Source organism: Peromyscus californicus, unplaced genomic scaffold (genome assembly GCF_007827085.1).
Source record: "Peromyscus californicus insignis strain IS unplaced genomic scaffold, ASM782708v3 Scaffold_3__1_contigs__length_106647218, whole genome shotgun sequence".
In the NCBI taxonomy this organism is placed as follows: domain Eukaryota; kingdom Metazoa; phylum Chordata; class Mammalia; order Rodentia; family Cricetidae; genus Peromyscus; species Peromyscus californicus.
The window spans coordinates 35,608,701-35,635,210 of record NW_026294551.1 but is presented as its reverse complement, the minus strand read 5'-3'; the positions used below and the strand labels follow the sequence as shown (position 1 = coordinate 35,635,210).

The 26,510-nt window shown below is 45.1% G+C and overlaps 2 protein-coding genes across 2 annotated transcripts in view; both read right to left on the bottom strand.

Moving 5' to 3' along the window:
• Gdpd1 (glycerophosphodiester phosphodiesterase domain containing 1) overlaps window positions 1-14,283 on the bottom strand; it is a 38,208-nt gene extending 23,925 nt beyond the window's left edge. The window contains exons 1-3 of the mRNA XM_052755872.1: window positions 14,012-14,283; window positions 5,612-5,654; window positions 975-1,110 (exon numbers count right to left, since the gene is read on the bottom strand). Coding sequence (XP_052611832.1) covers window positions 975-1,110; window positions 5,612-5,654; window positions 14,012-14,153 — 321 coding nt within the window. The 5' untranslated portion in view covers window positions 14,154-14,283. The remainder of the gene's footprint in view (window positions 1-974; window positions 1,111-5,611; window positions 5,655-14,011) is intronic.
• A 2,334-nt stretch (window positions 14,284-16,617) lies between these two features.
• On the bottom strand, window positions 16,618-25,046 carry Smg8 (SMG8 nonsense mediated mRNA decay factor). Its single transcript, XM_052755870.1, has 4 exons — window positions 23,259-25,046; window positions 21,743-21,888; window positions 18,678-19,550; window positions 16,618-17,331 (listed from the first exon to the last, which is right to left on the bottom strand). Exons 1-4 carry the CDS (start codon window positions 25,015-25,017, stop codon window positions 17,134-17,136), a joined length of 2,976 nt encoding a protein of 991 aa, XP_052611830.1. The 5' UTR covers window positions 25,018-25,046; the 3' UTR covers window positions 16,618-17,133.
• Window positions 25,047-26,510: the final 1,464 nt, after the last annotated feature.

The window sequence follows — 26,510 nt, the reverse complement described above, 5'->3', positions numbered from 1 at the left end:
TTAGAGGAAGTGTGTCACTATGGGGGTGGGCACTGAGGTTTCCCATGCTCAGAATACCACCCAATGTCTCAGTTGACTTCCTGCTGCCTGCAAGATGTAGAACTCACAGCTACTACTCCAGCACTGTGTCTGCCTGCATGTTGTCATGTTCCCTGTCATGATGATAAAGGACTGAAATGTAAAACTGTAAGTGTGCCACCACAATTAAATGAATTCTTTATAAGAGTTGCTGTGTTCACGGATCTCTTTACAGAAGTAGAAACCTTAACTAAGACAGCAGTGTATACCTACAGTCCCAGCATTTGGGAAGTAAAAGCAGAATTATCAGAAGTTCAAGATTATCCTCAGTTCCACAGGGAGTTCATGGCCAGCCTGGGCTACATGAGACTCTTTCTAAAGAAAAACAAAAATGAAGCAGGCCCCCACAGATGCGTTTGAACTATACAAATTCCTTGCTGGATGCCAAGATATATTAACATTTTTTTTCCTTTTTCATTTATTTTAATCACTGTCATTCTTTAAGGATTTTGTTGGTTTGGGTTTTATTTACTTGTTTTTTATTTTATGTGTATAAATATTTTGCCTGCATGTATGTTTGTGCACCACTTACATGTCTCATACCTACAGAGGCCCGAAAAGTGTGTTGGATCACCCAGAATGGAGTTACAGACAGTTGTGAGGTACCATGTGGGTACTGGGAATGGAAGCAGGGTCCTCTGGAGGAGTAGACAGTGCTCTCAACCACGGAGCTCTCTCTCCAGCGCCTATTTGTTTGTTTGTTTTGAGACAGGAGCCCAGACTAGGCTCAGGCTTTGGACAATCATGCTTCCCAAGTGCCGGGATTATAGCTGTGAGCCATTACACCAGCTTAATCATCACCGTTTCCAAAAGTATTTACTGTAGTGACATCTGGCTCTTTTCTGCCTTAAAAACATTTCCCCTAAATATAATGATATTAGTTTATTTTTACTTACACAATATTTGAGATCAGAGACATTTACATTGATCCCAGTGGACCTCTTCAGATTTGCGTCATGTGACACCACGACCTGTTCATCTTTTGTGATATGGCAATCCAGTTCTAACATATCAGTTCCAATGGTAACTGCACTGAAGACATGAGAGAAAAGGGCACTTGGAAAACTGGTAAACGTTTACAGGTGTCAGAGATGAAAATTTTGATGTTAAAATCCAGGATACCCCACAACACTGTAATAGCTCAACCACGTTTATCATCATTCATCAACGTGATGTTGTAATCTTAGGATAAGTTATTACAATGTTGTGGCTTACAGTAAGTGAATTATGATGTCTCTTTTAAAGCAGCTACAGTTAATTCTGACATTTCAATACAGTGGGAAAAAATATTTGACCAGAAATTAAGAAATTTGGGTGTGCAATTCCTGACACATTAGCATAACTTAGAGCAAGTAGATTTTCCTCTTATGGCCTGTAAAATGAAATTATCAAGAAATAAGACAAAGATGGCTGCTTTTATCATCTTGATTCAACATATTGTTAGGCGGTTTGGTGGTATATTCCTATGATCCCAACACTTGGGAGGAGGGAGGAAGATAGCAGAGTAAAAAATAAAAATCAAACTCCAACAATGGATTCCAATGAAAGGGAGATCGAGAAAATGACAGGAAGGAGTAGAATAACCAGGTGAGCTGGTGCATGCCTGGGTAATCCCAGGACTCAGGAGTTTCCTCAGCTACATAGGGTGAAGTTCAAGGACAGCTTGGGATACATGATGTTCTGTCTAAAAACAAAACAACAAAAACAAAAAAAAATGAAAAGGAAGAGATAGGAGGGAAAAAAGGAATGAATGGATGGATTTGGAAAATAATGCATGAACAAAAGAAGTATGTCAGAGACATAGAAATGATAACAGTGAAAATAAACAGAAATCCTAGAGATGAAAATGAATCACTAAACTTAAATGTGTAAGAGAAAGTTTCAGAGCCACATCAAACTGGGGAATCATAGAGGAGACTGTACACAATAGGGTATTTCACTAATTAGGATTTACAAATGGCTAATAAGTGTATGAACAGACGTTCAACAGCAAAACTCACTAGGGAAAGGATAATATAATAACTCACACCTGAAATCTTGCGAAGCTGAGGCAGGAGAATGCCTCCAGTTGAGTCCAACCTAGGCTATATAGTGAGTTCAAGGTCATCTTAGGTACACTGTAAGACCTGTTGAGGCAGCTTGCATGGGGAATAGTTTAGTCAACACACTGAACTTGGCTTAGGTGAAGTACAGCACACCCTCCTCACTCTTCTAATTCATTTGGAAGCCTAGCTCCTTTGCCTGAAAATCACACACACACACACACACACCCTTCTGAATAACACATCTAGTATAGCATTCTTCATTCCCTACTTGCATTGGGCTACGTGTATAACCCGTGTGAATAAGTTTCTCTTCCCCTTAATGACCATCAAACGTGGGCGGTCTCTATTCAAATGTATCCCTGATACATCAGGATACAGGGGAGACTGAGCCTGAACTTGTTTTGAGTGCATGTGCAATAAGGCAAAACTGTATCTTCAACTTAATTTTTTCAGGTGACTCTCATATTTATCATCTGTGCATATGATGGAAATCAAATGCATTAGCCAGACATGCTAGCACACACCTTTAATCCCACCAGTCCATTCAGGAGGCAGAGGCAGGAGGATCTCTATGAGTTTAAGACCAGCCTAGTCTATGTAAGTGAGCTACAAAAGAGCCAGTACTACATAGAGAGACCCTGTCTCAGAGAGAGAGAGAGAGAGAGAGAGACAGAGAGAGAGAGAGAGAGAGAAAGAGGGGGAGCGTTAGGCATGATGGTGCACATCTGTAACTCTAGCACTTGGGGGTGAAAACAGGATGGTTAGGAGTTGAAGTCCAGTTTCAGCTACATGGCAAGTTGAGGGTTATATGAGTCTTGGTTATATGTGACCTTGCCACAAAAATCAATCAATCAATCAATCAATCAATCAAATGAAATAAAATAAAAAATAAATAAAAGAAAGATGTAAAAAACAAAACAAAACAACAACAACAACAACAACAACTCCACTGGAGCGATGCACGAGACTTCCAAGGCCCGAGGAGACGGCTCATCAGGAAAGAACATGTGCTGCTGGTACAGGTGGCCCAGGGTTGGTTCCCAGCACCACTGTGAGGCCAGAAGAGGATGCTAGAGCTGGAGCTGGAGCTGGAGCTGGAGGCGGGCAGCCGGGAGGGTCTTCTGCAAAAGCTGTTAACTGTTAACTCTTGAGGCACCTCTCAAACCCATAACTAAAAACATAAACAAAAAAAACATATAAAATAAAAACTTCCAAAAGATTCTGTTAAGAAATTGATTTGATCACTGGGGAGGCAGAGCCAGGTGGATCTCTGTGAGTTAGAGGCCAGCCTGGTTTACAGAGAGAGAAGACTGACAAGATGGCTCCATGAGTTAAGGAGCCACGTGGAGAAAGGAGAAAACTGACTCCTGCCAATCTCCATACACACACACACACACACACACACACACACACACACACACACACACACACACACACACACGAGCGCCAGGACAAACTTAATTATTTTGACTATATGCCAAATTATATAAGTATAATAAGGATTACATTGTCCTCTTCATATTTACCTATGTGGCCCAGTTTAATAACCTAGTTTGATTAGCTCTTAAGAAGCAGGTTTTGCAGGGTGTGGTGGTCCATGCCTGGAATCTTAGCACTCAGGAGGTAGAGGTAGGAGAGTCAGTTTGGAGTTATTCTTGGACACATGTCCTTTAGGGGCAGCCTAGTCTATGAGAACCCATCTCAAAAAACAAAACACCAGATTTTATATACCTAAAGACTTGGTTAACTCTGCATGTGCATGCAGTACAATTCTTTAGTCTTAGGTTCTATGCTCACTACGAAGGGTGCTGTCTCCTTTACCAATTTTTTTTTTGTTTGTTTGTTTTTTCAGGCATGTTTTTTGTGTAGCCTTAACTGTCCTGGGACCATTTTGTAGACCAGGTTGGCCTTGAACTCACAGAGATCTACCTCCTGGGTGCTGGGATTAAAGGCATGTGCTGCTGCCACCCAGCTTTTTTTGTTTCTTTTTTTTTTTTTTTTTGGTTTTTCGAGACAGGGTTTCTCTGTGTAGCTTTGCGCCTCTCCTGGAACTCACTTGGTAGCCCAGGCTGGCCTCGAACTCACAGAGATCCGCCTGGCTCTGCCTCCCGAGTGCTGGGATTAAAGGCGTGCGCCACCACCGCCCGGCACTTTTTTTGTTTCTTAAAAAAATTTTTTTATTTATTTTACATACCAACCACAGATCCCCCTCTCATCCCTCCTCCTGCTCCCCCCTAGTCTCTTCTCCCACCTCTCCCACCCCCTCCTCCAAAAGGGTAAGGCCTCCCATGGGGAGTCAGCAGAGCCTGGTACATTCAGTTGAGGCAGGACCAAGCCCCTCCCACTGCATCAAGGCTGAGCAAGGCATCCCACCACACGTAATGGGCTCTAGAAAGCCAGCTCATGCACCAGGGATAGATCCTGATCCCACTGCCAGGGGCCCCTCAAACAGACCAAGCTACACAACTGTCTCCCGTGTGCAGAGGGTCTAGTCCGGTCCCATGCAGGTTCCACAGCTGTCGGTCTAAAGTTCATGAGTTATCTTAACTGCTAAGCCATTCATTGCTCAAGCCGGGAAAAACAATCTTTAAAATGTCACTGAATGGTGAAAAGCAGAAACTTAGACCAAATTCTGCTGGGCTGTGGGAGTACCTCGGCCACAGAACACGTTAGCACAGAGGACGCCCTGGCTTCAATCTCTAGCACAACAGACAGACCAACCCCCCAGACTGGTCCTAATTACAAATAAAATGTTTCCATATTGCCTAGGAGTATGGGACCACCCTGGTGAACAGAGAGAGACGCCCACCCCATCTTAAAAAATGGCTTAAAATTGTATTAGAATTCTTTTCTCACTAAGTATGAATAGGTAATGTCTTCCTTTCATTGACCTTGATTCATATCCTGTCTCGTTATTCAGAGAAGGGAAAACAGGCTGATGGTAATCATCGGGCTCCAAGACAAAGAACAAGGGCCCCAATCAGTGTCTCCTGCAGTTTCTGCCACTATGACAAAGCCTTTAGGCCTCTGGACGAACTGTGAATCCATTACAATAGAAACAATTTAATTCATTTTACTAAAAACATAACATCGGCACACAAGAGGGTCCCAAGGAGAAGCCTGCTTACAGGTTCCTGCTGAACAGAAACGACCTGGCACAAGGACACACAATCCTGTTCATAACGGCAGCCACTGTAAAAGTTGGCTCATTTGCTCTTTCTGCACCCAACCAATTAGCATTACTCACAGTCTGTCCCTTGTCACAGATGTCTGCTTCCAGCTCTGGAAACGGAGGCATTTTGGACTACTCAAAACTTGGACTACTTTTACAATTACACAGAAGCCAGACCCTCAAACTATAAAAAGGACATTCTATAGAGACGGCTATCATAAGTGAGTGGCTTGGATACACCATCTCCCTTCACTTCAATGGCATCTCCCCATCACTTCAATGACAGGTAGAAGAGGCGCCCTTCTTATGTACTTACTGTTGGAAGGCAGCCATTGTGTTCTCCAGGTTTTCTCCAGCACCTGTAGAAACATGGAGTTTAAATTTCATTTACTTGTCATTATGAACATTTTATTTCTCTAAAAATTACAATGAGCTTTTTTTTTTTTTTTTTTTTTTAGTGTGTGTGTATGTGTGTGCATGTGTGTCATGGGTGAATTGGATGGAATCCTTCTATTTTTCATTTTCCATCTCTCCCCGCCCCCCCCCCCCCCCCCCCCCCCCCCGAGATAGGGTTTCTCTGTGTAGCCTTGGCTATCCTGGGACTCACTCTATAGACCAAGCTGGCCTTGAACTCAGAGATCTGCCTGCCTCTGCCTCCCAAGTGGTAGGATTAAAGGCATGCACCATCACTGATTTAGGTCAACAAGTATGTATTTAAGGAATTTCAGATAATGATTCCTTCACTGTCCATGGAGGTCAGTGGTATTCCTCCAGAGCCCCTTTTAACAGCTGGAGATTATAGCTCAGTTAGTAGGGTGCCTAACGTCTACAAAGTCCTAGATTCACTCTCAGTACTTTGTGGTACTATAAACCAGGCATGGTAGCCCATGTCTATAATCGCAGCACTTGGAAGGCAAAGGCAGAAAGACCAGGAGGTGGAGGCCAGCCTGGGCTACATCAGACAGTCTTTAAAAAAACAAAAAAAAACCTCTCTTTCAAAGATCTGTTGTTTAATTCAGTTGTGCTCTCAGCCCACAATTCTTTCATCTGAGCTTCTTTTATGTCCATTTGAATTATGGCCATACTTACAACAACTTTAAAAGTTACTCTCTTAAGATCTTTGATGTCTAATTTTTTTTTGAAAAATTTTGTCTACAGTGTTCTGTCTGCACGTGCGCCTGCAGGCCAGAAGAGGGAGCCAGATCTCATTACAGATGGTTGTGAGCCACCATGTGGCTGCTGGGAATTGAACTCAGGACCTCTGGAAGAGCAACCAGTTCTCTTAACCTCTGAGCCATCTCTCCAGCCCCCCTGATGTCTAATTTTTAAAGCAGTTTATTCCAGGATCCATTTTAGGATAAAATGGTTTTCAATTGCTGGCTACTAATAATGCCTATTAGCTTCCTAGTATAAGAAACTATGGAGACCATGGAGGGTCAATATTTCTACTCAGAGCTCATCTACCCTGGGCACCGTATGATATTCATCCACAACGACCACAAGGTGTTCAGATCCTGGAAACCCAAAGGTCATAAAAACCGTAAAAAGCACAATCCTCTCACGGTCAGGTGGCCTTCCAGAGGGCAGCTCCTAAGAGCGCACAGTAGACAGTTCATTTGAAAAGCGCAGAAAGGAGCCTGTGAAACTAGGAGAGTTACAGAGAAAAGCTACTGATGCAATGAATCACCGAAATCACCGAAGAGATCAACCAGAAATGCCAAGCTGAATTTATATTGAACAGGCTGAAGAACAGTGAGAGCTACAGAAAGTTCGGGACACCAAAGTCAGCAAATGTTAGTTCTTTGTTGTTGTTGTTTTGTTTTTTGTTTGTTTTTTGAGACAGCATTTCTCTGTAGCTTTGGAGCTTGTTCTGGACTAGCTCTGTTGACCAGGCTGGCCTCGAACTCACCAAGATCCGCCTGCCTCTGCCTCCCGAGTACTGGGATTAAAGGCGTGCGCCACCACCGCCCGGCTAAGCAAATGCCAGGTTTAACATGTTAACAGCTACAAGGCCCAGAAAGCCAAGTGTGCCAGAATTGCACTTTTATCATGCTATCCTTTCAATGTTCAGGGTTCGCTTTTTTTGTTTGTTGTTGTTGTTGTTGTTGTTTTGTTTGTTTGTTTTCTTCGAGACAGTGTTTCTCTGTGTAGCTTTGGAGCCTGTCCTGCATCTCGCTCTGTAGACCAGGCTGGCCTCGAACTCACGGAGATCCGCCTGGCTCTGCCTCCCGAGTGCTGGGATTAAAGGCGTGCGCCACCACCGCCCAACTTTTTTTTTTCTTTTTTCTTTTCTTTCCTTTCCTTTTCCTTTCTTTTCAGACTGGTTCTCATGTAGTTTAGGCTGGCCTCCAACTCACTATGTAATAGAGGAAACACTTGAACTCCTGATCCTCCTGCCTCCACCTCCCAAGTGCTGGGATCATACCACACTTGGTAATTCTCAGGGGTTATGTTTGCAAGCCCGCATCCCTGTATGCGCATGTTTGTGTGCGAATAAGGGGGTGAGGGGGTACGGCACAGCATGTGTGTGGAGGTCAGAAGACAACTTCAGGTCTGCTTTCTCCCTGTTTGACGGTGCCTGCTGCCTGGCCACTGCTTGTGGCGGGCCAGCTGGCCCTTTAGCACCTATCTCTCACTGCCATCTCCCCCAAGGAGCGCTGGGATTACAGATGTGGTATACATCTGGCTTTTACATGAGTTCAGACTCACATTCTTACACTTGCCCGGCAAGCACTTTTACTTCTGGAGCCATCTCTCCAGCCCCAACTTTCAGGTTTGGGGGAGGGTTTTTTTTTTTTGTCTTGTTTATTTATTTTGAGATAGGATTTTAGCTGGAGGTGGTGACACTCACCTTAAATCCCAGCACTGGGGGGGGGGGGCAGAGGCAGGAGGATCTCTGTGAGTTCGAGGCCAGCTGGGTCTAAAAGAAGAGCGTTCCAGAAAAAAAAAAAATAAATAAATAAAAGGAGAGATAGGGTTTTAGCCCAGGTAGTCTGAAACTCACTAAGCAGCCTCAAATTCTTAGTAATCCACCTGCCTTAGCGTGCATGAGCTACCATGCCTTACATAATTGTAGGTGACACTGACCACCCCCACTTTCTTCTGAGATCCACCTGCCTCCGCCTCCTGAGTACTGGGATTAAAGGCAGGAGCCACCACTGCCCGGCTCCCTAAGAATTTTAATGGCAATGCAGGGTGTGGTGGTGACTGTAAACTTAGCTTTATAAAGCCAAGGGAGAATTGTGAGTCTGAGGCTAGCCCAGACTACTACACAGTGAGATCCCAAAACAAAATAACAAAATACCACCATCCAAAACAAAGCATTAGCACTTGAGCCACATAAATTAGTATTTCTGAGCCTGTCTTTTTTTTTTTTTTTTTTTTTTTTTTTGGTTTTTCGAGACAGGGTTTCTCTGTGTAGCTTTGCGCCTTTCCTGGAACTCACTTGGTAGCCCAGGCTGGCCTCGAACTCACAGAGATCCGCCTGGCTCTGCCTCCCGAGTGCTGGGATTAAAGGCGTGCGCCACCACCGCCCGGCTCTGAGCCTGTCTTTTTAACATGAACTTTGCTGCAGACTTTTATGGTGCCATGTTGCTATTCAGATAGCCTCTTACTTTTCAGTTTTACAGGTAAATGATTTCCACATCCTTCTGTTTGCTGTAAAACTGGGAAGTAAATTCCAGGAGGACTATACTTGCAGATTACTCGGACTCATATGGTGAAGCTTGCAGAGTAACTAAGGGACTAATTAAGAAACCTAGTGTTCCTCTCCAAGGAATCATTTAGTGGTAGGTCCTCCCTCATGAACTTGCTCGAATTTCACTTTCTCTCAAATAATAATCACGTGACTCATAGAAACAGCCTAATTAATTTTTTGTTTCTCTAATAAGTAACTACAGTTTTCAGAGCTACAATTAAACAATTCTGAGTTTTTGAGACAGGGTCTTGTGAATTCCAGGCTAGCTCCGAACTCACTATGCAGCTGAGGATGACTTTGAAGTTCTGATCCTTCTGTTTCCATGTTTTAGTGCTGGGATTACAGCATGTACCACCATTCCTGGCTTACATGGGCCTGGGGATAGAAACTTGGGGCTTCATGCATGTTAGTTAGGCTAGTTACCATTTCCTTAGCTCCTCACAATTTTCATTACACATTACTTCATGTGAGTGGGGTGGGAGTACACATGCCACAGTGTGCATGTGCAGGTCAGAAGACGAGTGTCTGTGATAAAGGCCATTGCCAAAATCAACATGAAAAGGAAGGGGTTTGTGTCAGCTGTCAGCTTACACTTCTAGGTCACAGTCCGTCGCTGAGGGAGGACGGGACAGGAACTCAAATGAGGCAGGAACCGAAGCAGAAGCCATGGTGGAGCACTGCTTACCGACTTGTTCCTCATAGCTGGCTTAGCCTGCTTTCTTATACCATCTAGGACCACTTGCCCAGGGATGGCACCACCCACAATTGACTTGGCCCTCCCATATCAATCATTAGTCAAGAAAACACCCTACAGACTTGCCTACAGGCAATCTGATGGAGGCGTTTTCTCAATTAAGACTCCCTCTTCTCAGATATGTCTAGGCTTGTGTTGAGGTGACAAAAACCAACCAACACATCTGCCGTGTGAATCCTATGGATCAAATTCAGGTTGTTAGTCTTGGCAGCTGACATCTTTATCTACTGAGCCATCTCACCAGCCCTATTATTGGTTTATTCAGATGGAGTCTTATGTAGCCCAAGGTGGCTTCCAACTCACTATGCATCCAGGGATAATCTTGAACTCCTAATAGTACTGCCTCAAGTGTGTTTGCGTTTTAGTCATCTCACTATATAGACCAGGCTGGCTTAAAACTTACAACCTTCTTACCTTAACCTCCCAGTTGCTAGGACTACCCTATCATTAATTTTATTTATTGTTTCACTGTATACTTTTATTGTGTGTGTATGGGTGGGTGTTTATATTCAGAGGAAAACTTTGGGTGTCATTTTTCAATTGCTAACACTTTTTTTTTTTTTGAGACAGAGTATCTCATTGGCCTAGAGCTCACCTGTTGTGAGATATTTGTACACTGTGTGAAGATGTATTGCTGTGATTGGTGTCATAAAGAGCTGAATGGACAATGGCTAGGCAAGAGAGGATAGGCAGGATTTCTGGGGAGAGAGAGGAAGAGGAGGAGAAATCTAGGCACACAGATTTCTCAACAGAGCAAGGCAGATGTGCCGCACTAATAAGAGGCTGGTGGTCCTGATGAGAAAGCCAACTATATATGGCACCCAATATGGGGCACCAGATGAAGCATTTATCTAGTTATCTTTATCAATAAAAACTCAGGAGTCAGATATCAGGGTAAGAACCTGACTGATCAGTGGAGAATTAACCAGTAACCTCCCCTCTCTCTCCTTACCTCAACACAAAAGGGCCAAGAATCTTTCTAAGCTCCTCCCTACCACTTCCTGTATCTCTCTATATGTCCTCAGTCCTCCAAAACCTCTATGGCTACTTTGGTCAGCTAGTAGCTAGCTGCGCCCTCTGATTCAAAGTAAACTTTATTGACAGTCTTGGGTGTATCAGAGTACAATCAGAATATCCCACAACACTCACCACATAGATTATGTTAGCTGGCCAGAGACCAAAGGACCTGTCTGTCTCCACCTCCCCAGCACTGGGAATACATGTACATACCACTCACCCAGCCTCTTTTTTTTCTTTAATTAATTTATTTTTTATTTTATGTGCATTGGTGTTTTGCCATGGGTGTCAGGTCCCCTGGAACTGGAGTTACAGACAGTTGTGAGCTGCCGTGTGGGTGCTGGGAATTGAACCTGGGTCCTCTGGAAGAGCAGTCAGTGCTCTTAACCACTAAGCCATCTCTGCAGCCCCATCTTCTTTTACCCAGGTTCTGGGAATCAAACTCGGGTCCTCTTACCAACTGGGTGATCTCCCAGCCTCCTCTGTTTTCCGTTTATATTAATTTCCCCCCTCTATGTAGTGCTTTCTAATTACTTTCAATCAGTTAATCTTTGATAGGATAAGAAAAGGAAACATTGCACTTTGCATCCTTACATAAGTTTTTTTCTAAAAAACGTTATCTTTTTTTATGTGCATTGGTGTGAAGGTGTCAGATCCCCTGGAACTGGAGTTACAGACAAGTGAGCTGCCATGTGGGTGCTGGAAATTGAACCTGAGTCCTCTGGAAGAGCAGCCAGTGCTCTTAACCACTGAGCCATCTCTCCAGCCCCTACATAAGATTTTTTTAAAACATTTATTTATTTTACGCATGTTCACACATATGCATGAAGTCAGACAAACTGTGGGAGTCAGCTCTCCTCTTCCACCACGTTGGGTCCCTCAGATTGAACTTGGATTGCCAGGCCTGGCAGCAGGTGCCTCTGCCCACCACCCTGCCAGTGATCTAGATTTAAATGCTATGAAGGAAAGCAATATTGGTCCATCTCCTTCTAAAATATTTCAGATGTTTTGTATATGAATCGATGTTTACTTTTCTGGTAGTTTTTGTCTGGCCACCATTATATTATCATTAACATCTCATATATAAGACATACAACGTGCTGGTGTGTTGTTTATAAAACCAATGAAAAACTATGACAACAGCTTCAGCCACAAAAGAATCATCCTCAAAAGGAAGATTGGTGGTGACAAATACCTGGGGTGCCAGCACTCGGAAGCTGAGGCCATTCCATTCAAAGCCAGCCTGAAGTCTACAGTCAGACTACTTAAAAAACAAAACAAACAAACAAACAAAAACAAAAAATGGCAAGGGCTAGAGTGGATAGATAGCACAGTAGATAAATCATTTGCTTCAGATCCCTAGAACCCGTGCTCAAGCCAGAAGCACAGAAGCAGGAGAACCCAGAACCCATGCATAAGCCAGAAGCACAGAAGCAGCAGAACCCAGAACCCATGCATAAGACAGAAGCAGCAGAACCAGCGTCTGGTGTATAATCCCAGTGCTTCTACTGGTAGATGGGAGGCCAGTCAGGAGAAGCTCCGACCCCCAACTCAAGTTTACTGGTGAGTCCAAACATAAACAAGAGGCTCCACTTCAAACAAGGTGAAAGACAAGGACCACTACCTGATGTTCTCTGACCTCCGCACACCCATACACAGACATATTAAACAGCCATCACCCCCAGCTGGGCACACGCCTTTGATCCCAGCACTTGGGAGGCAGAGGCAGGCAGTCTGAGTTCAAGGCCAGCCTGGTCTACAGAGATAGTTGTTCCAGGACAGCCAGGACTACACAGAAAAAAACCCTGTCTTGAAAAAATAAAATAAAATAAAAGTGGGAAATTGTGTTGAACTGATAAAATTATACAAAAGAATGATAATGTATTTCTATGACATAATAGAAGTCATGGTCCCAGCATAGTGGTCCAAGACTTTACTATAAACCCAGCACTGGGAAGGCAGAGGCAAAGTTCCAGACCAGCCTGGTCTACATAGCAACTTGCAGGCCAGCCCAGCACTCCAGAGCAAGACCCCATCTTTGAAAATTCTAAAACCAAAAAACATTATACTACATCAAATTTTAGACTATAGAATTTACCATTAAACTGTACATGACAAACAATTTTCTTTCTTTTTTTTGGTTTTGTTTTTTGAGACAGGGTTTCTCTGTGTAGCCCTGGCTATCCTGGAACTCACTCCAGCTGACCTGGAACTCATTCCAGCTAGCCTCAAACTCAAGAGATCTGCCTGCCTCTGCTTCCAGAGTGCTGGGATTAAAGGCGTAGGCCACGAAACCCGGCTCCATTTCAAGCTATTTCAACCTGGTGTCACATTCACTCCAAAAGAAAATTTTAAAGCGACCGAGACAATTTTATATTTTAAACATTATGATTGAGATGTAATGAAGTCACATTATTAAACAGTAACGAAGAAGCAAAGACGTGGCCTGCTGTAGGAAATTAGAGTGGACTCCCTTCGATCCTTATAGCAATATACTTTTGCAAGAGAAAATTAACATTTTTGAAAAATAGTACTGACTAATAAGCGAAATCATGTTTTAGTCTTTTAGAAACCCACGAACCATTGCTGGGGTAAATAGTGCTGTTCAAAATGAAAAACAAAACAAAACAAAACAAAAACCAGGTACTAGGTTTGGATTCCTCGGAACCAGAACCCTCAAGTTCCCTGCCCTACTTCAGTCCAAGCTCTAACTGTGACCTTGGAAAACGTCCCTGGTCTGGAGACATTTCTCTCCAGAGCTCAATTACAAAAGCGTGGAGGGTGGGCCAGGTCACTAGGCATGGCAGAGGGCTCGGCTCGCTCCAGGTGACTCGCGGATCCTCAGTCCTGCCTGAGCACAAGCTCTTCCCTATGGACTCAGCCACCAGCTTGTTCCAAGCAGTCTGTGCCTGGTTCCCCCTGCGGGTGTCTCCTGGATCTGCACCGGCTTTGTGCCTGGCTGCCAGGAAGGGTCCTCGCGATCATCCTTCCATCGGCAGAGAAGCGCCCCACTTCTCGCTCTCATCCTGCGCTTCCCCTCCTCACACACGCCCTGCCCACCTTTGCTCCCCAGAGACGCCCACCAGGACTCGGACACCAGACCCCTTTCCTTTCCTCCCCTCTGGACGACTCATCCGAGGAAGCCCTCCAGCCACTGGAGCCCATTCTTCCTCTCCGGTATCCCCATCATCTCCCTCCGAGGAAGCCACCCCCAATCTCCGCCATCGGGTTCTGGGGACCCCTCTCACCTCCGCGGTGAGAGATGTGCCTACTGATGAATCGCTGCTTCTTTTTCTGGTGCAACAACGTTGGGTATTTAAGCAACAAGAACGACGTGACCAAATACCCTCCCAGGGTAGAGAGAAGGCAAAAAGCCGCGGTGGACGACATCCTGGGTCACCACCTTCTGGGCCTCTGAACCCCACTGCGCTGCGGCGGTAGCAACGGCTGCGGCGCCGGCGGCTGCTCGAGATCTGCTCGCCCCCAGCCGGTGCCCTCGGCGCAGCGCACTTGTTCGTGCGGGCTCAACACGCAGGCGCAGCCCGACCCCAGCGCCGGAGCAACAAAGGGGCTCCGATACGCAGGCGCGCTGCGGCAGGCAGCGTTTGGCGTCCCGCAGCTGTAGTCCCACGCCTAAGTGCTTCTCACAAGGTCCTGAGGCAAGAGGTTGGAAACTCGCCAGTGTTTTTATTTGTTTGGTTTTTGTTTTGGCATCCCTCAAGCAGGATAGCCTTCAGGAAAATCTGACGTAATTGGGGAAGTGTACATCAAAGGAGGATTCCAGGGCAAGTCCTAGCCCCTACTCTAGGAAATGCAAAGAATTGTTACTAATGCCTCGAATTCGTTACGTACTCGAGAAATGTTGACTCAACAGTTCGTGTAAAAAACTTGGGACTGGAAGGCGTAGCCCAGTTAGTAGAGCGTACCGATTCAAGCTCCAGCACAAAACAAATATAAATAAGGAAACTGGCAACTGAGTCGTTCCCTATAAAGACTGGCAACTACATTTTCCATTTCCCTTTTTCATCTCACACATTACAAACTCCGAAAACGCTAGGCACTACGTTTTAAGGGGATAGGGTGTTGGTTTTGTGAGATAGGGTCTTACCTAGCCCAGTCTAGATTTGAATTCACTATGGAGTAGAGGATAGAGCTTTGAACTCCCGATTCTCCTGCCTCAGCCTCCAGTGCTGGGATTATAAGCATGCCCAGCTGTGGATCATATTTCATACAAAGGAACTAACCAGAAAGGCTTGTAGCCGTGGCTCAATGATAGAGCACTTTCCTAACATGTTCAAGGCCTTGGGTTTGTTTTAATTGAGACAGGGTCTCACTGTGTAGACCATGCTGGCCTCAAATTCACAGGGTTCAGCTTGCCTCTGCCTTCTAAGTATTGCAGTTATTATTTTTGGAGACAGAGTCTCACTGTTCCCTTGACTGACCTGGAACTCAATATGGAAACCAGGCTGGAGATCCACCTGCCTCTGTCTTCCAAGTACAAACCCCTCAAGGCCAGCAGTTTGATTCCTGGTACAAAACAATCCACAACAACAAAATGACCGTGTTTAGCTCAGGCTGGCTTCAAACTCCTAGGGTCAAGTAGTTGTCTTGCTTCATCTTGCTGATTAGCTGGATCTGCAGGCAAGGGCTGCTGCACCTGATCTCATTGTTTATTTTTTATATATTTACTTATTTTGTGTGTATGGGGGGTACACAGGTAAAGGCCAGAGAAAAACCTTTGGGGGATAGTTCTGTCTTCCCACCATGGGAGACCTGAGGTGGCAGTTCCTTTTCCTACTAAGCCATCTTGCTGGGTCAGGTAACAGCTTTTGGAAATGCAATAAACACTTTATTTCATATACATTGACACTAGAGTCTCTAATTCTGTTAGTACAGTATTTAAAACGTATCTGGGAAAATAGAATCAATTGCACTACTTTGGGTCTCAGTTTATTTTGCCAGTATCTAATTGATGGCATAGCCACAATAGTGATACGGTGGTATGTTGGGAAAAGTTACTAGAGATTGGTAAGATTTAACCACTTAGCAAATTATTTCATAGAATAGGTATTTAATTAAAGAACATTTATGCCAGGACTGAGGGTACAGGTCTGTAATCCCAGCTACTCTGGAGGCTGAGACAGGAGGATTTTAAGTTCTAGGCCTGCCTGGGCTACAGAATGAATTCAAAGCTAGCCCCGGCTAGATACTGTCTCCAAATATTAAGAACCAACAGGCACTGGATGTAACTCAGTGGCATGCATGAGACCTGAGGTTCAATGCCTAGTACTGAATAAAGTCTTTATTAGCACACACCTATCCCAGTACTAGACGGGCTAAGGCAGGAGTTTTGAGAGGTCAAGGCCAGGGACTAGAGAAATGGCTCAGCCAGAACACTTGGGGGTTTTTGTTGCTGTTGTTTCACGCTGGCCTCAAACTTCAGAGCCCTGCCTGCCTCTGCCTCCTAAGAGCTGGGGTTAAAGGGTGTGCGCCACCACCACTGTCCATCAAGAGCGCTTGCTCATTTGTGTTTTTGTTTTTTTTTCCAAGACAGGGTTTCTCTGTGTAACAGCTCTGGCTGTCCTGGAACTTGCTCTGTAGACCAGGCTGGCCTCACAGAGATCCACCTGCCTCTGCCTCCTGAGTGCTGGGATTAAAGGTGTGCCCCACCACTGCCCGGTTTAAGAGCACTTGTTCTTACAGAGGACCTGGGTTCAGTTCCCGTACCCACATGGTGGCTCTAGTTCCAAGGTATCCAATGTCCTCTTTTGACCTCAGTGGGCATCATGCATGCATATAGTACATATACATACATATGTATACTCATACATATAAAAAATAAATAGGACCAGGCGGTGGTGGCGCACACCTTTAATCCCAGCACTTGGTAGGCAAAGTCAGGTAGATCTCTGTGAGTTCGAGGCTAGTCTGGTCTACAGAGTGAGTTCCCAAAAACAGAGAGAGAGAAAGAAAAGAAAAGCATGATCTTAAGGAATATCCCAACTGAAACATCATTTTATCAGAAAGATGAAACACCAAATTACAATAAAAATATGCCTTATATTGACAATGAAATATAAAAATATGCCTTATATCGACAATGAAACAAGAGAAAACAGAGCTATCAACTATACATTTTTATATCCATTCTTTTCTAGAACAACAAACTTTTATTGATTTTACAATAAATATCAATATAATGAAATAATGGAACAATTATTGTCCGAATACTGAACACTTTTAACCAAAACACATGTTGGTTTTGGGTAAACACAGAACACACATTTAAAAACAAAATCTCACACACACCCAAACAAGACAAAGGTCGGTGGGCTCCAGGCTCTGGTCAGAGACCACCCGCGGGGAGAACCTATTGTGTCACGGCTTTCAGGATGCCCCGAAGCACCTTGTAGCTCATGAGCTGCACGTTCTCCTTGGGAGGAAAACAAGGTCCCCTCTCAGTCACATATGCATAAGGAAATCTCAAAACCCACAGGCCATCAGGTGGGAGAGTGATTTCTTGTTTTTCTGGGTAAAATACTGGACATGGTGGTGGGCCTGGTTGAACCTGAAAAACACAGGTAACAGAATTACTTGTAGATTTCTCAATAAGAAACACCTAAAAGTTGAGTGTCAACAAACAGTGGGTTCAAACCCCCTGCAGATGGAGCAGCCAGACTCAACAGGAAGGCGGGAGCTGCTGGCACTTTCTTGGTCCTCACCTTGTCCCCTTGGTGTCTTACTCCCTCTGCGCTCTTTTCCACTTCCTGTTGACCAGGTTTGTTTGTTTGTTTGTTTGGTGTAGTTTTGGTGGCTGTCCTGGATCTCACTTTGTAGACCAGGCTGGCCTCGAACTCAGAGATCTGCCTGGCTCTGTCTGGGATTAAAAGCGTGCGCCACCACCGCCCGGCTGACCAGTTTTTTTTGTTTTGTTTTTTGTTTTTTAATACAGAATCTCTCTTTCCATATCCCTGGCTGTCCTGGAACTCACTCTGTAGACCAGGCTGGCCTCTAACTTACAGAGATCCACCTGCCTCTGCCTCTGGAGTGCTGGGATTAAAAGCATACACCACCTCACCTAGCTTGTTTTCTTTTTTTTTTTTGGAAAACTGTGGTTAAACTAAATTCTTACTAATGGTTGTCATAGTTAAATCAATAAAGATCTTGGATTTAAAAGAAATTAGGTACTGGGAATATAACTTATTGGTTAGAGGGCTCGCCTAGGATACCAGTGTGCACACAAACAACAAATTAATAAATGATAGATAAATAAATAAGTGTAAACAAAAATATTTAAGCAGATATGGGGTTGGAAGGCAATTCAGTGATACAGCACATCTGGTGACCTAGAATTCTGCGAGTTCTAGGTTAGCCTAGTCTATATTTTGGGTTCCAGGATAGCCAGGGCTACACAGAGAAAGCTTGTCTCAAAAAAACCAAAATAATAAATAAATAAAAATGATCAGAACAAAGGGCGGCGGATGTAGCTCAGTTGGTACAGTGCTCAGTATATGAAACCATCACTGAATCCCTAGTACTGCCTAAACTAGGTGTGGGTGTGTACCCTGCCATTCAGGCACTGAGGAGGTAGAGACAGGGGGTAAGAAGTTCAAGGTTATCCGTAACTACACAGTGAGTTTCAGGCTGGCCTGGACCACATGACTCTCTCAAACCAACAAACAAAAATCAAAATAAGCATCATGGCCTTGGGATACAGCACAGTTATAAGGAAGAGACATGCCTAAAATCGCAGCACTTGGGAGGCAGAGACAAAATGATCAGAAGTTCCAGGTCACTGAAGACTTCACATCTAGTTCCAAGGCAACATGGGCTACATGGCTTGCCCCATGAAGACCACCCCCAAGAAAAGCATTGCTTTTTTTGTCTGTTTAGGGGAGCGGTTTTATTTCTTACCTGGGGCATCAGGATTATCTGCAAAGGAGCATCAGGAACCACCACAAAAAGCCTCATCAGCTGCGCATAGTGTGGCTTGAGGCCTCTGCCCTGAGACGAGGACAGGATGTACAGGGGCATATCGCTGTTGAGGGCTTTTAGAGCCGACTCCTTTGGCCCACTTCCCATCACTTTCATGACTTTGTCAGGCCCTGAGCACATGAATCTCCGACCTCGGGAGTCTTCGTACTCAAAGCCAACGAAAGCTCTAGCTATGTCATCCCGCCGCCTTCCTCTGCCCATGACAACGGCACTTCTCTTTCCAGGAATGGCTTTATTTGGAGCAGGCCAGGAGTTCGTGTCTAAGTCTCCCTCATCTTCAGCTCTGGTCCTGATGACAATGTCCCAAGGCATAAGATAGTTTGTTCCTGGAACGAAGCCCTGTTGGTCCAAACCTGTATGAAAGTTGTAAGACTTGGCTGGGCCGAGTTTAACCAAAGACCAGCTGGAGAATTTGGGTAAGAGACCTTTTGGGCAATTTGAATGTAGCATGCCTGGGAGATATTCCACTGTGGATGCCTGCCGATCAACCAAGTTTGGTCTCTTGTCAGACTTGACTTCTCCTTGACCGTGAACTTCTGCATTGTCTCCTCCTGCTTGTGGGTCAGCTGGATAGGTCCCTAGGCTATCTGTTGACTGGCCCAAGCTCAAAGCTAAACTCAGGCTTGTGCTCTCCCCTTGGGTTTGAGGTTCTTTCTCTTTAAGTTTCTCGGCATCTGAGTCAGGTGGGGCAGGAGACGGTTCGTTTTTAGCAGGGGCAGGATCTGGAGTACTTGGTTCAAATACGGGGAAAGTGATATGATCCAATTTTCCACAACACTTTTCTTCCAGGAGCTATACGAAGAAAAAAAGAATATATTTATTTCAAATAATATATTCTTCTTTGTATGCTTACATAAGTAAAAAAAAACAAAAACAAAACCAGGCATATCACTGAGCAGAGGGTGGGTAGTGCATGCCTATAACAGTTTTGGGAGGGCAGGCTGGGTGAAGTAGAACAGAGAGTTAGCTAGCCTGGGCCACAGAGCAAGTTCCAGACCATCCTGCACTCATCTGTCTCAAAACAAATACAACAACACACACTTTATTCTAACAAGCAGGGTTAGCAATCAATGTATGAGCAAAGAAGAACACACAGTTTTTTTCTTTGACGGTAGGTATGTGAATACAATTTTCTGGGTATTGAAGTAGTAAGAACTCTTTTTGTATTCCAAAAGAATCCAGTATGAGTTATTCCTTTGAAGCAGTGATTCAAGGCATGGCTCTGTTTTCAATCCCAGTGACCATAAGTTCCATAAGAATTAGACACAAAGAGTCACTAGACATGTTTGCTGTACTGACCCACTTAGAAAAAGTGATTTAAAAAAAAAATTGTTTTGGGGAAGTGGTTTTTTATTTTATTTTATTTGAGACAGAGTTTCTCTGTGTAGCCCTGGGTGTCCTGGAACTCAGTCTGTAGACCAGGCTGGCCTCGAACTCAGAGTTCCACCTGCTTCTGCCTCCCAAGTGCTGGGATTAAAGGAGTGTGCTGCCACCACCAGGCTTGGGGGAGTGGTTTTATGACCACAAATTTTCCCTTTTTACTTCTGTTTAAAACCATATCAATGGAGATCCAGAGAGATGGCTCAGTGGGTAAGAGCATCTGCTGCTCTTACAGAGGATCTGGCTTTGATTTCCAGCACCCACATGGTGGCTAACCCCATAACTTCAGTTCCAGGGGATCCATGCCTTCTTCTGATTTCAGTAGGTACTAGGTACATGTGTGGTGCACACAGGCACATGCAGGCCAAACACTCAGACAAATTAAGTAACTGCAGCTCCAGTGGGTCCAACACCCTCTTTTGATCTCCATAGGCATGTAACACAATATACACAGATACATATATACTTCAATAAAAATATTACTGATGACAATGTCCCAAGGCATAAGATAGGTTGTTCCTGGAACGAAGCCCTGTTGGTTCAAACCTGTATGAAAGTTGTAAGACTTGGCTGGGCCGAGTTTTAACCAAAGACCAGCTGGAGAATTTGGGTAAGAGACCTTTTGGGCAATCTGAATGTAGCATGCCTGGGAGATATTCCACTGTGGATGCCTGCCGATCAACCAAGTTTGGTCTCTTGGCTCATTTCAGTAAAAGGAGTAACAAATAAAATTGTGATTAATGGATTTTTTTTTTTTTTTTTTTTTGGTTTTCAAGACAGGGTTTCTCTGTGTAGTTTTGCGCCTTTCCTGGAACTCACTTTGTTGACCAGGCTGGCCTCGAACTCACAGAGATCCTCCTGGCTCTGCCTCCCGAGTGCTGGGATTAAAGGAGTGCGCCACCACCGCCCGGCAAGGATTTTTTAAGCTAGATAATAAAGGCCTCTTTCCAAGCCAGGAATGGTGACTCCGGTTTTTAATTCCAGCACTCGGGAAGCAGAGGCAGGCAGATCTCTGTCTATACTGGCAAGCTCCTGATCTACACTGCAAGCTCCAAGTCAGCCAGGACTACATAAAGAGATCCTGCCTCAAACATAAATAAATAGATAGATAGATAGATAAATAAATACATAGTTATTTGTTTGTTTATTTGTTTTTGTTTTTCGAGACAGGGTTTCTCTGTGTAGCTTTGGTGCCTGTCCTGGATCTTGCTCTGTAGACCAGGCTGGCCTCGAACTCACAGAGATCCACCTGGCTCTGCCTCCCCAGTGCTGGGATTAAAGGTGTGCACCGCCGCCGCCGCCGCCGCCACCCCCCCCCCCCCCCCCCCCCCCCCCCCGGCTTAAATAGTTTTTTAAAAGGCCTCTTTTCAAATAAGTAAGTAAAAATAAATTTTTAAAAAAATCCTCTAGCTGTATCATTCTAATAGTTTATATACTAAATATATTTTTATAAAGTATGGTTAAGGAAAAAAACAACCAAGAAGTGCATGGCACGAACTTGCCCTTGTTTTTATGCCGCTGCCACTGCATTTCTAAGTGTTCTGCTTCTGAATATGTATTTTTACTGGATAATATTCCGTAACAAAGAGAGCTTCAGAGTCTACCTGGTAAAAGTCATAGTTAGCGGCCTTGATATCAAAGGGGTCGTCTCGAGGAGCCTGTTTCCTTCCACAGTTGCAGGCTCCAGTAGAGCGGGCTCGGCTATTGTGGTAGAGCACAGGAGGGTTCCTGTCTGCCTCTGGTTTTTCTCCTGGAAGATGCAACTGTCATTATTACTCTCACAAAGACAAGTTTACCTTGCGGTTTACAACAATCAACTCCCCAAGTTCTCCAGATAGTTCTCTGGCATTTAAGAAACACTCACTCACACACACACACACACACACACACACACACACACACACACACACACAAATCTTAATTAAATACACAAGCCTTAAGTTTTACCCTTTTATCCAGTGCAGATGATGAGACTTGGTGCCTCATTTATATATGCAATGCAAGTGCTCCGTCTCCTAGCTACACCCGATGTCTTAACCTCAAAAGGTTGAACCAGCCAGAAGTGGTAAGGCAATCTGGAGACAGAGGCAGAAGGATCTCTACGAACAAGGGCAGCCTGGTCTACAGGGAGACCTTGCCTCAAAAATAAATAAAAAGTTGAATTTCCAAGTGAAGTTTCTCCTTCTGTGTCACATCATGATGACCTTTCATTTCATTACATTCCTCTTAATTCAACAAATACTCTAAGATGAAAAGTGAACACACATTTTCTGAAACCTCATGCTTTTGAATAATTATCTACCAACTCACTAGAGTTCATTGTTTAAATACAAAAAAATGAGTGATGGGCGATATTTTCCTTTTAGAGGTAAAAGATAAAATTTAAAGCTGGAGCTGGCAAGATGGCTCATCTGGCATCTGAGTTCCATCCCCAGGACCCACATGGTAGCAGGAGGGGACTGACTCCTGCAAGTTGTCCTCTGACCTCCACACGAATGTCTTGACATTCACTTATCTATAAACACACACAATCTATTTATCTACACACACAATGCAATTTTAAAAACAAAAATAAATAGATGGTATTTACTAGTTGGGTGTGTTGGCACACACATTCCAAAGGCAGAGGCAGGAGCATCTCTGTGAGTTTAAGACCAGCCTGATCTACAGAATTTTGTTTCAAAAAATCAAAAAACAAAAAAACAAAACAATAAAAGAATAAAACAAATAAGGAAGAAAAAAAGATTTTACTGTTAAATTTCTGCAGGGTTCTTTAAAAAAACAAACATATCAATACATACCAAACAAATCATCTTAAAACAAGAGTAAAAACACAGTTCAGGTGTTAGTAAGACGACTCAGCAGTTAAAGTCCTTGTTGTACAAGCCTGACTCCATGAGTTGGTTCCTTGGAACCCATGTAAAGGTAGGCGAGAATCCACTGCACATTTCCTCTGACCTCCACAGATGCGCTCTCTCTCTCTCTCTCTCTCTCACAGACACACACACACACACACACACACACACACACACACACACACACACCATACAAGCACACAATAATAATAATAAAAGCACAGCTCAAGTTTTCATTGCAAAATATTGGAAACTTTGTAGCTACCTGATTTAGGTAAGGAGTGAAATTTGTGTACACAGTGCTGGTCCGTCAAACTTCTCTCTTCGCAGAGCTGATGGCCGTTGCTCCAAAACTTGTAGCAGTCCTCATGTAGCTGCATGGCGTACTTGTGAAAGGCGGGACCTCTAGCGTGTTGACTGTACACTCGAAGGGCCTGAGCAAGCTGATTCTTGTGGACTGTCATAGTGTAATTATGAGGCAGGTTGGATTGGTAGGCACTATGAGCCATGGGTAAAGCTTTTTGGCACCGGTTTTCTGAGAATTTTGTGTCTATATCCAAAAATCCTTCTAAGACTTTAATACTGCTTAAAATCTTAGAGGTTAGCTCCCCAGTAGGTGAGCCCAAATCCTCTTCCTTCCCATCAATAGCCACCTCATACAGTTTTGCAGCTGCTGCGATCCACTTCTGATAAGTGGGAAGCTCAAAATGGGAGGGCTGTGGATTCCTGCCCACACTGTCATCAAAACCCTTTTTGCTCAGGACCAGCTCCACATGCTGCCATAGGAATTCTCGAAGAGTGAAGTCCACTAGCTGGCCTGAAGAACCGGAAGTGCTGCTATCGATGTGGAAGGAGAGCTGTTGCCGGCTGTGTTGTCTCATCACTTGATAACGCCTAGGTCCAGAAAGGGGTGCAGGCACCAACAAAGACTCGGGGTCCTTCACCGTACAATGACTCCTAAGTTGGTCCAGCAACATGCCGATTGGGTCCTCCTCCTGACTTCCTGGAACTATGTACACAAAAGCTTGGTTGGCAGGTACCGTAAAGAGGCAGTTGATACTCTGATTGGTCAAGACTCGACTCTTGCGGAAGATTCTATAGATCTGATCCTCCAGAGCATGCTGCAGTCTTCTTTTGGGAGAATGCTTCTTGGGCTTATCGGGATGAGCTGTATCTTGGCTCCGAGGGGGTTCCACCTTAAGGGCTCCATTGAGTTGAAAGAGGAAAAGGAGTCTAGGTGGGCAAGGTCGGCAGTTTAACTTCCAGTCTTTGCCAACTGGACAATCCTTAATGGCTGTTTTGAGTAGGGGTAGTACTTTCTGCCTCAGCCCATCCAGGGCTCGGAATACTCGGTCATAAGTGATGTCAAAGGAACAAGTCGGATGGACCAGGAGCAATATATGACAGACAGAGAAAAGGTAAAGGAGACTGAGACACTGCAACTTCTCCTGATGCTTCCAGAACTCATGTGTTTCTGCATGAGGTAAAGAGAGGCCTCCACCAGCTTCTCCGCTCTGGAGAGCCCGACAAGCACGCAGAAGCTGTGAATTGTCACAGATGGAAGTGAGAATAAGGTACAGAACTTTACTTTCCTGGTTGTAATAAGCCTGCAGAAGGCTAAAGTCCTGGGGACCTGGCTCGGCTCGGTTACCTTCCGCCGTAGCCATACCTCCACGAAGTGCATCCCCGGCGGCAGCCCCCGGGTCGCCGGCTCCTCCGGCCTCTCCGACGGCGACCGCTTCCGTCTTGAGTCCAGGCCCTGGATCCCCAGGATCCTGGTGGTGGAAGAGAGGGAAAACCTGTCGGTCGCACACAGTGTTCACCAGAGAGAACTTCTCGGAGTTCAGGCGCAGAGCCGTCTTGCCGAAGATTCCCACCACGCAGATCTCATCCTCCCTCCACGGAGGCTCGGGCGTGCCGGCCGCGTTCCCTCCGCCTTCAGCGGGGGGACCTCCGGGACTCTCGGAGCCCAGCCAGGCCGACTCTCTCATCAGAAGTTCCCGCAAGCTGACCGGCCCCGCCATGGCGGAGAAGGAGATTCCTCCAGCCTCCTTCCTGTCCCTCGCTAATCCCAACCGACCCGGTCCTACTGTGAAATACCTCCTCCCCACGTCAGTCCCTGCCTCTCTCATTTTAGTTCCGGTGTCGTGTTCCGTGTGGTGTGTCATCTTGGCCATCCTCTGTCCTCCCACCCCCGCCTCCCCTCCCCTCCCCTCCCCCTGCCTTTTCTACTGTCCTGCTAAGGTATTACTTAGCTCTACATTTGCTCAGTTCGAGAGACTATAGGGATTGAGATGTCAAAAACTAGCTTGGGTGCAGTTTGCATTTTAAAGAATATGTCAAAAATAAAATCCAACTGATTCTTCTAACAGCTCAGCAGCGGTGGTTGCTTATACTTGCACTTTCTTTTTTTTTTTTTTTTTTGGTTTTTCGAGACAGGGTTTCTCTGTGTAGCTTTGTGCCTTTCTTGGATCTCACTTGGTAGTCCAGGCTGGCCTCGAACTCACAGAGATCCGCCTGGCTCTGCCTCCCGAGTGCTGGGATTAAAGGCGTGCGCCACCACCGCCCGGTTGCACTTTCTTTTTAAGCTGAGGCGCCAGGATTCCTTTTTTTTTTTTTTTTTTTTTTTTTTTTTTGGTTTTTCGAGACAGTTTCTCTGCGTTGCCCTGGAACTCACTTTGTAGACCAGGATGACCTCAAATTCATAGAGATCCGCCTGCATCTGTCTTCCCAGTTCTGGATTAAATGAGTGCACTACCACTGCCCAGCACTTTCTTTCCTTCCTTCCTTCCTTCCTTCCTTCCTTCCTTCCTCCCTCCCTCCCTCCCTCCCTCCCTCCCTCCCTCCCTCCCTCCCTCCCTCCCTCCCTCTCTCTCTCTCTCTCTCTCAATTGTTTTTTCGAGACAGGGTTTCTCTGTGCAGCCTTGGCTGTCCTGGACCTCTCTCTGTAGACCAGGCTGGCCTCGAATTTACAGAGATACCCTAACCTCTGCCTCACAAATGGTAGAATTAAAGGCTTGCACCACCATCAGAGAGAGAGAGAGGGTATGTGTGTGGGGGGGAACCAAGCATATTGTCACACCCCTGTAATCCCAACATTCAGAATGGTGAGGCAGGAGGACTGCCTTGAGTTCAAGACCAGCCTTGACTACAGAGTTAGGTACTTGCTCCAAAATAGGGGGAGAGGAGCCGGAGTGATGGATCAGTGATTGAGGTCTGCTCTGGTAGAGAAAAGCAGTTCTCGCCTTGCAGCACCCATGGTCGGAAACTCCAGCTTCTGGAGGAGCTGATGTCTCTGGCATCCCTACTGAGGATCTCACATTTTATTCTATCATGTGAGATTCCAGGATGGAACTCAAGTCATCAGGACTGGGCTGGAGAGATAGCTCAGCGGTTAAGAACTTGCTGCTTATGCAGAGAATCGGTTCAGTTGCCTCATAATCACCTGTAGCTACAGGCAAAGGATCTGAAACCCTCTCTGGCCTTCTTGGGCACTAGGCACACACATGGTGCATAT

Bases quoted from the DNA above. Each gene is read 5' to 3' on its own strand.
- Smg8 (XM_052755870.1), bottom strand. From the start codon at position 25,017: ATGGCGGGGCCGGTCAGCTTGCGGGAACTTCTGATGAGAGAGTCGGCC. The intron at 21,889-23,258 runs GTAGCTACAAAG...TGCATCTTCCAG, and splicing joins TCACTCCTTACCTAAATCAG to GAGAAAAACCAGAGGCAGAC. The intron at 19,551-21,742 runs GTAGACTCTGAA...TTCTTCGTATAG, and splicing joins CTAACTATGACTTTTACCAG to CTCCTGGAAGAAAAGTGTTG.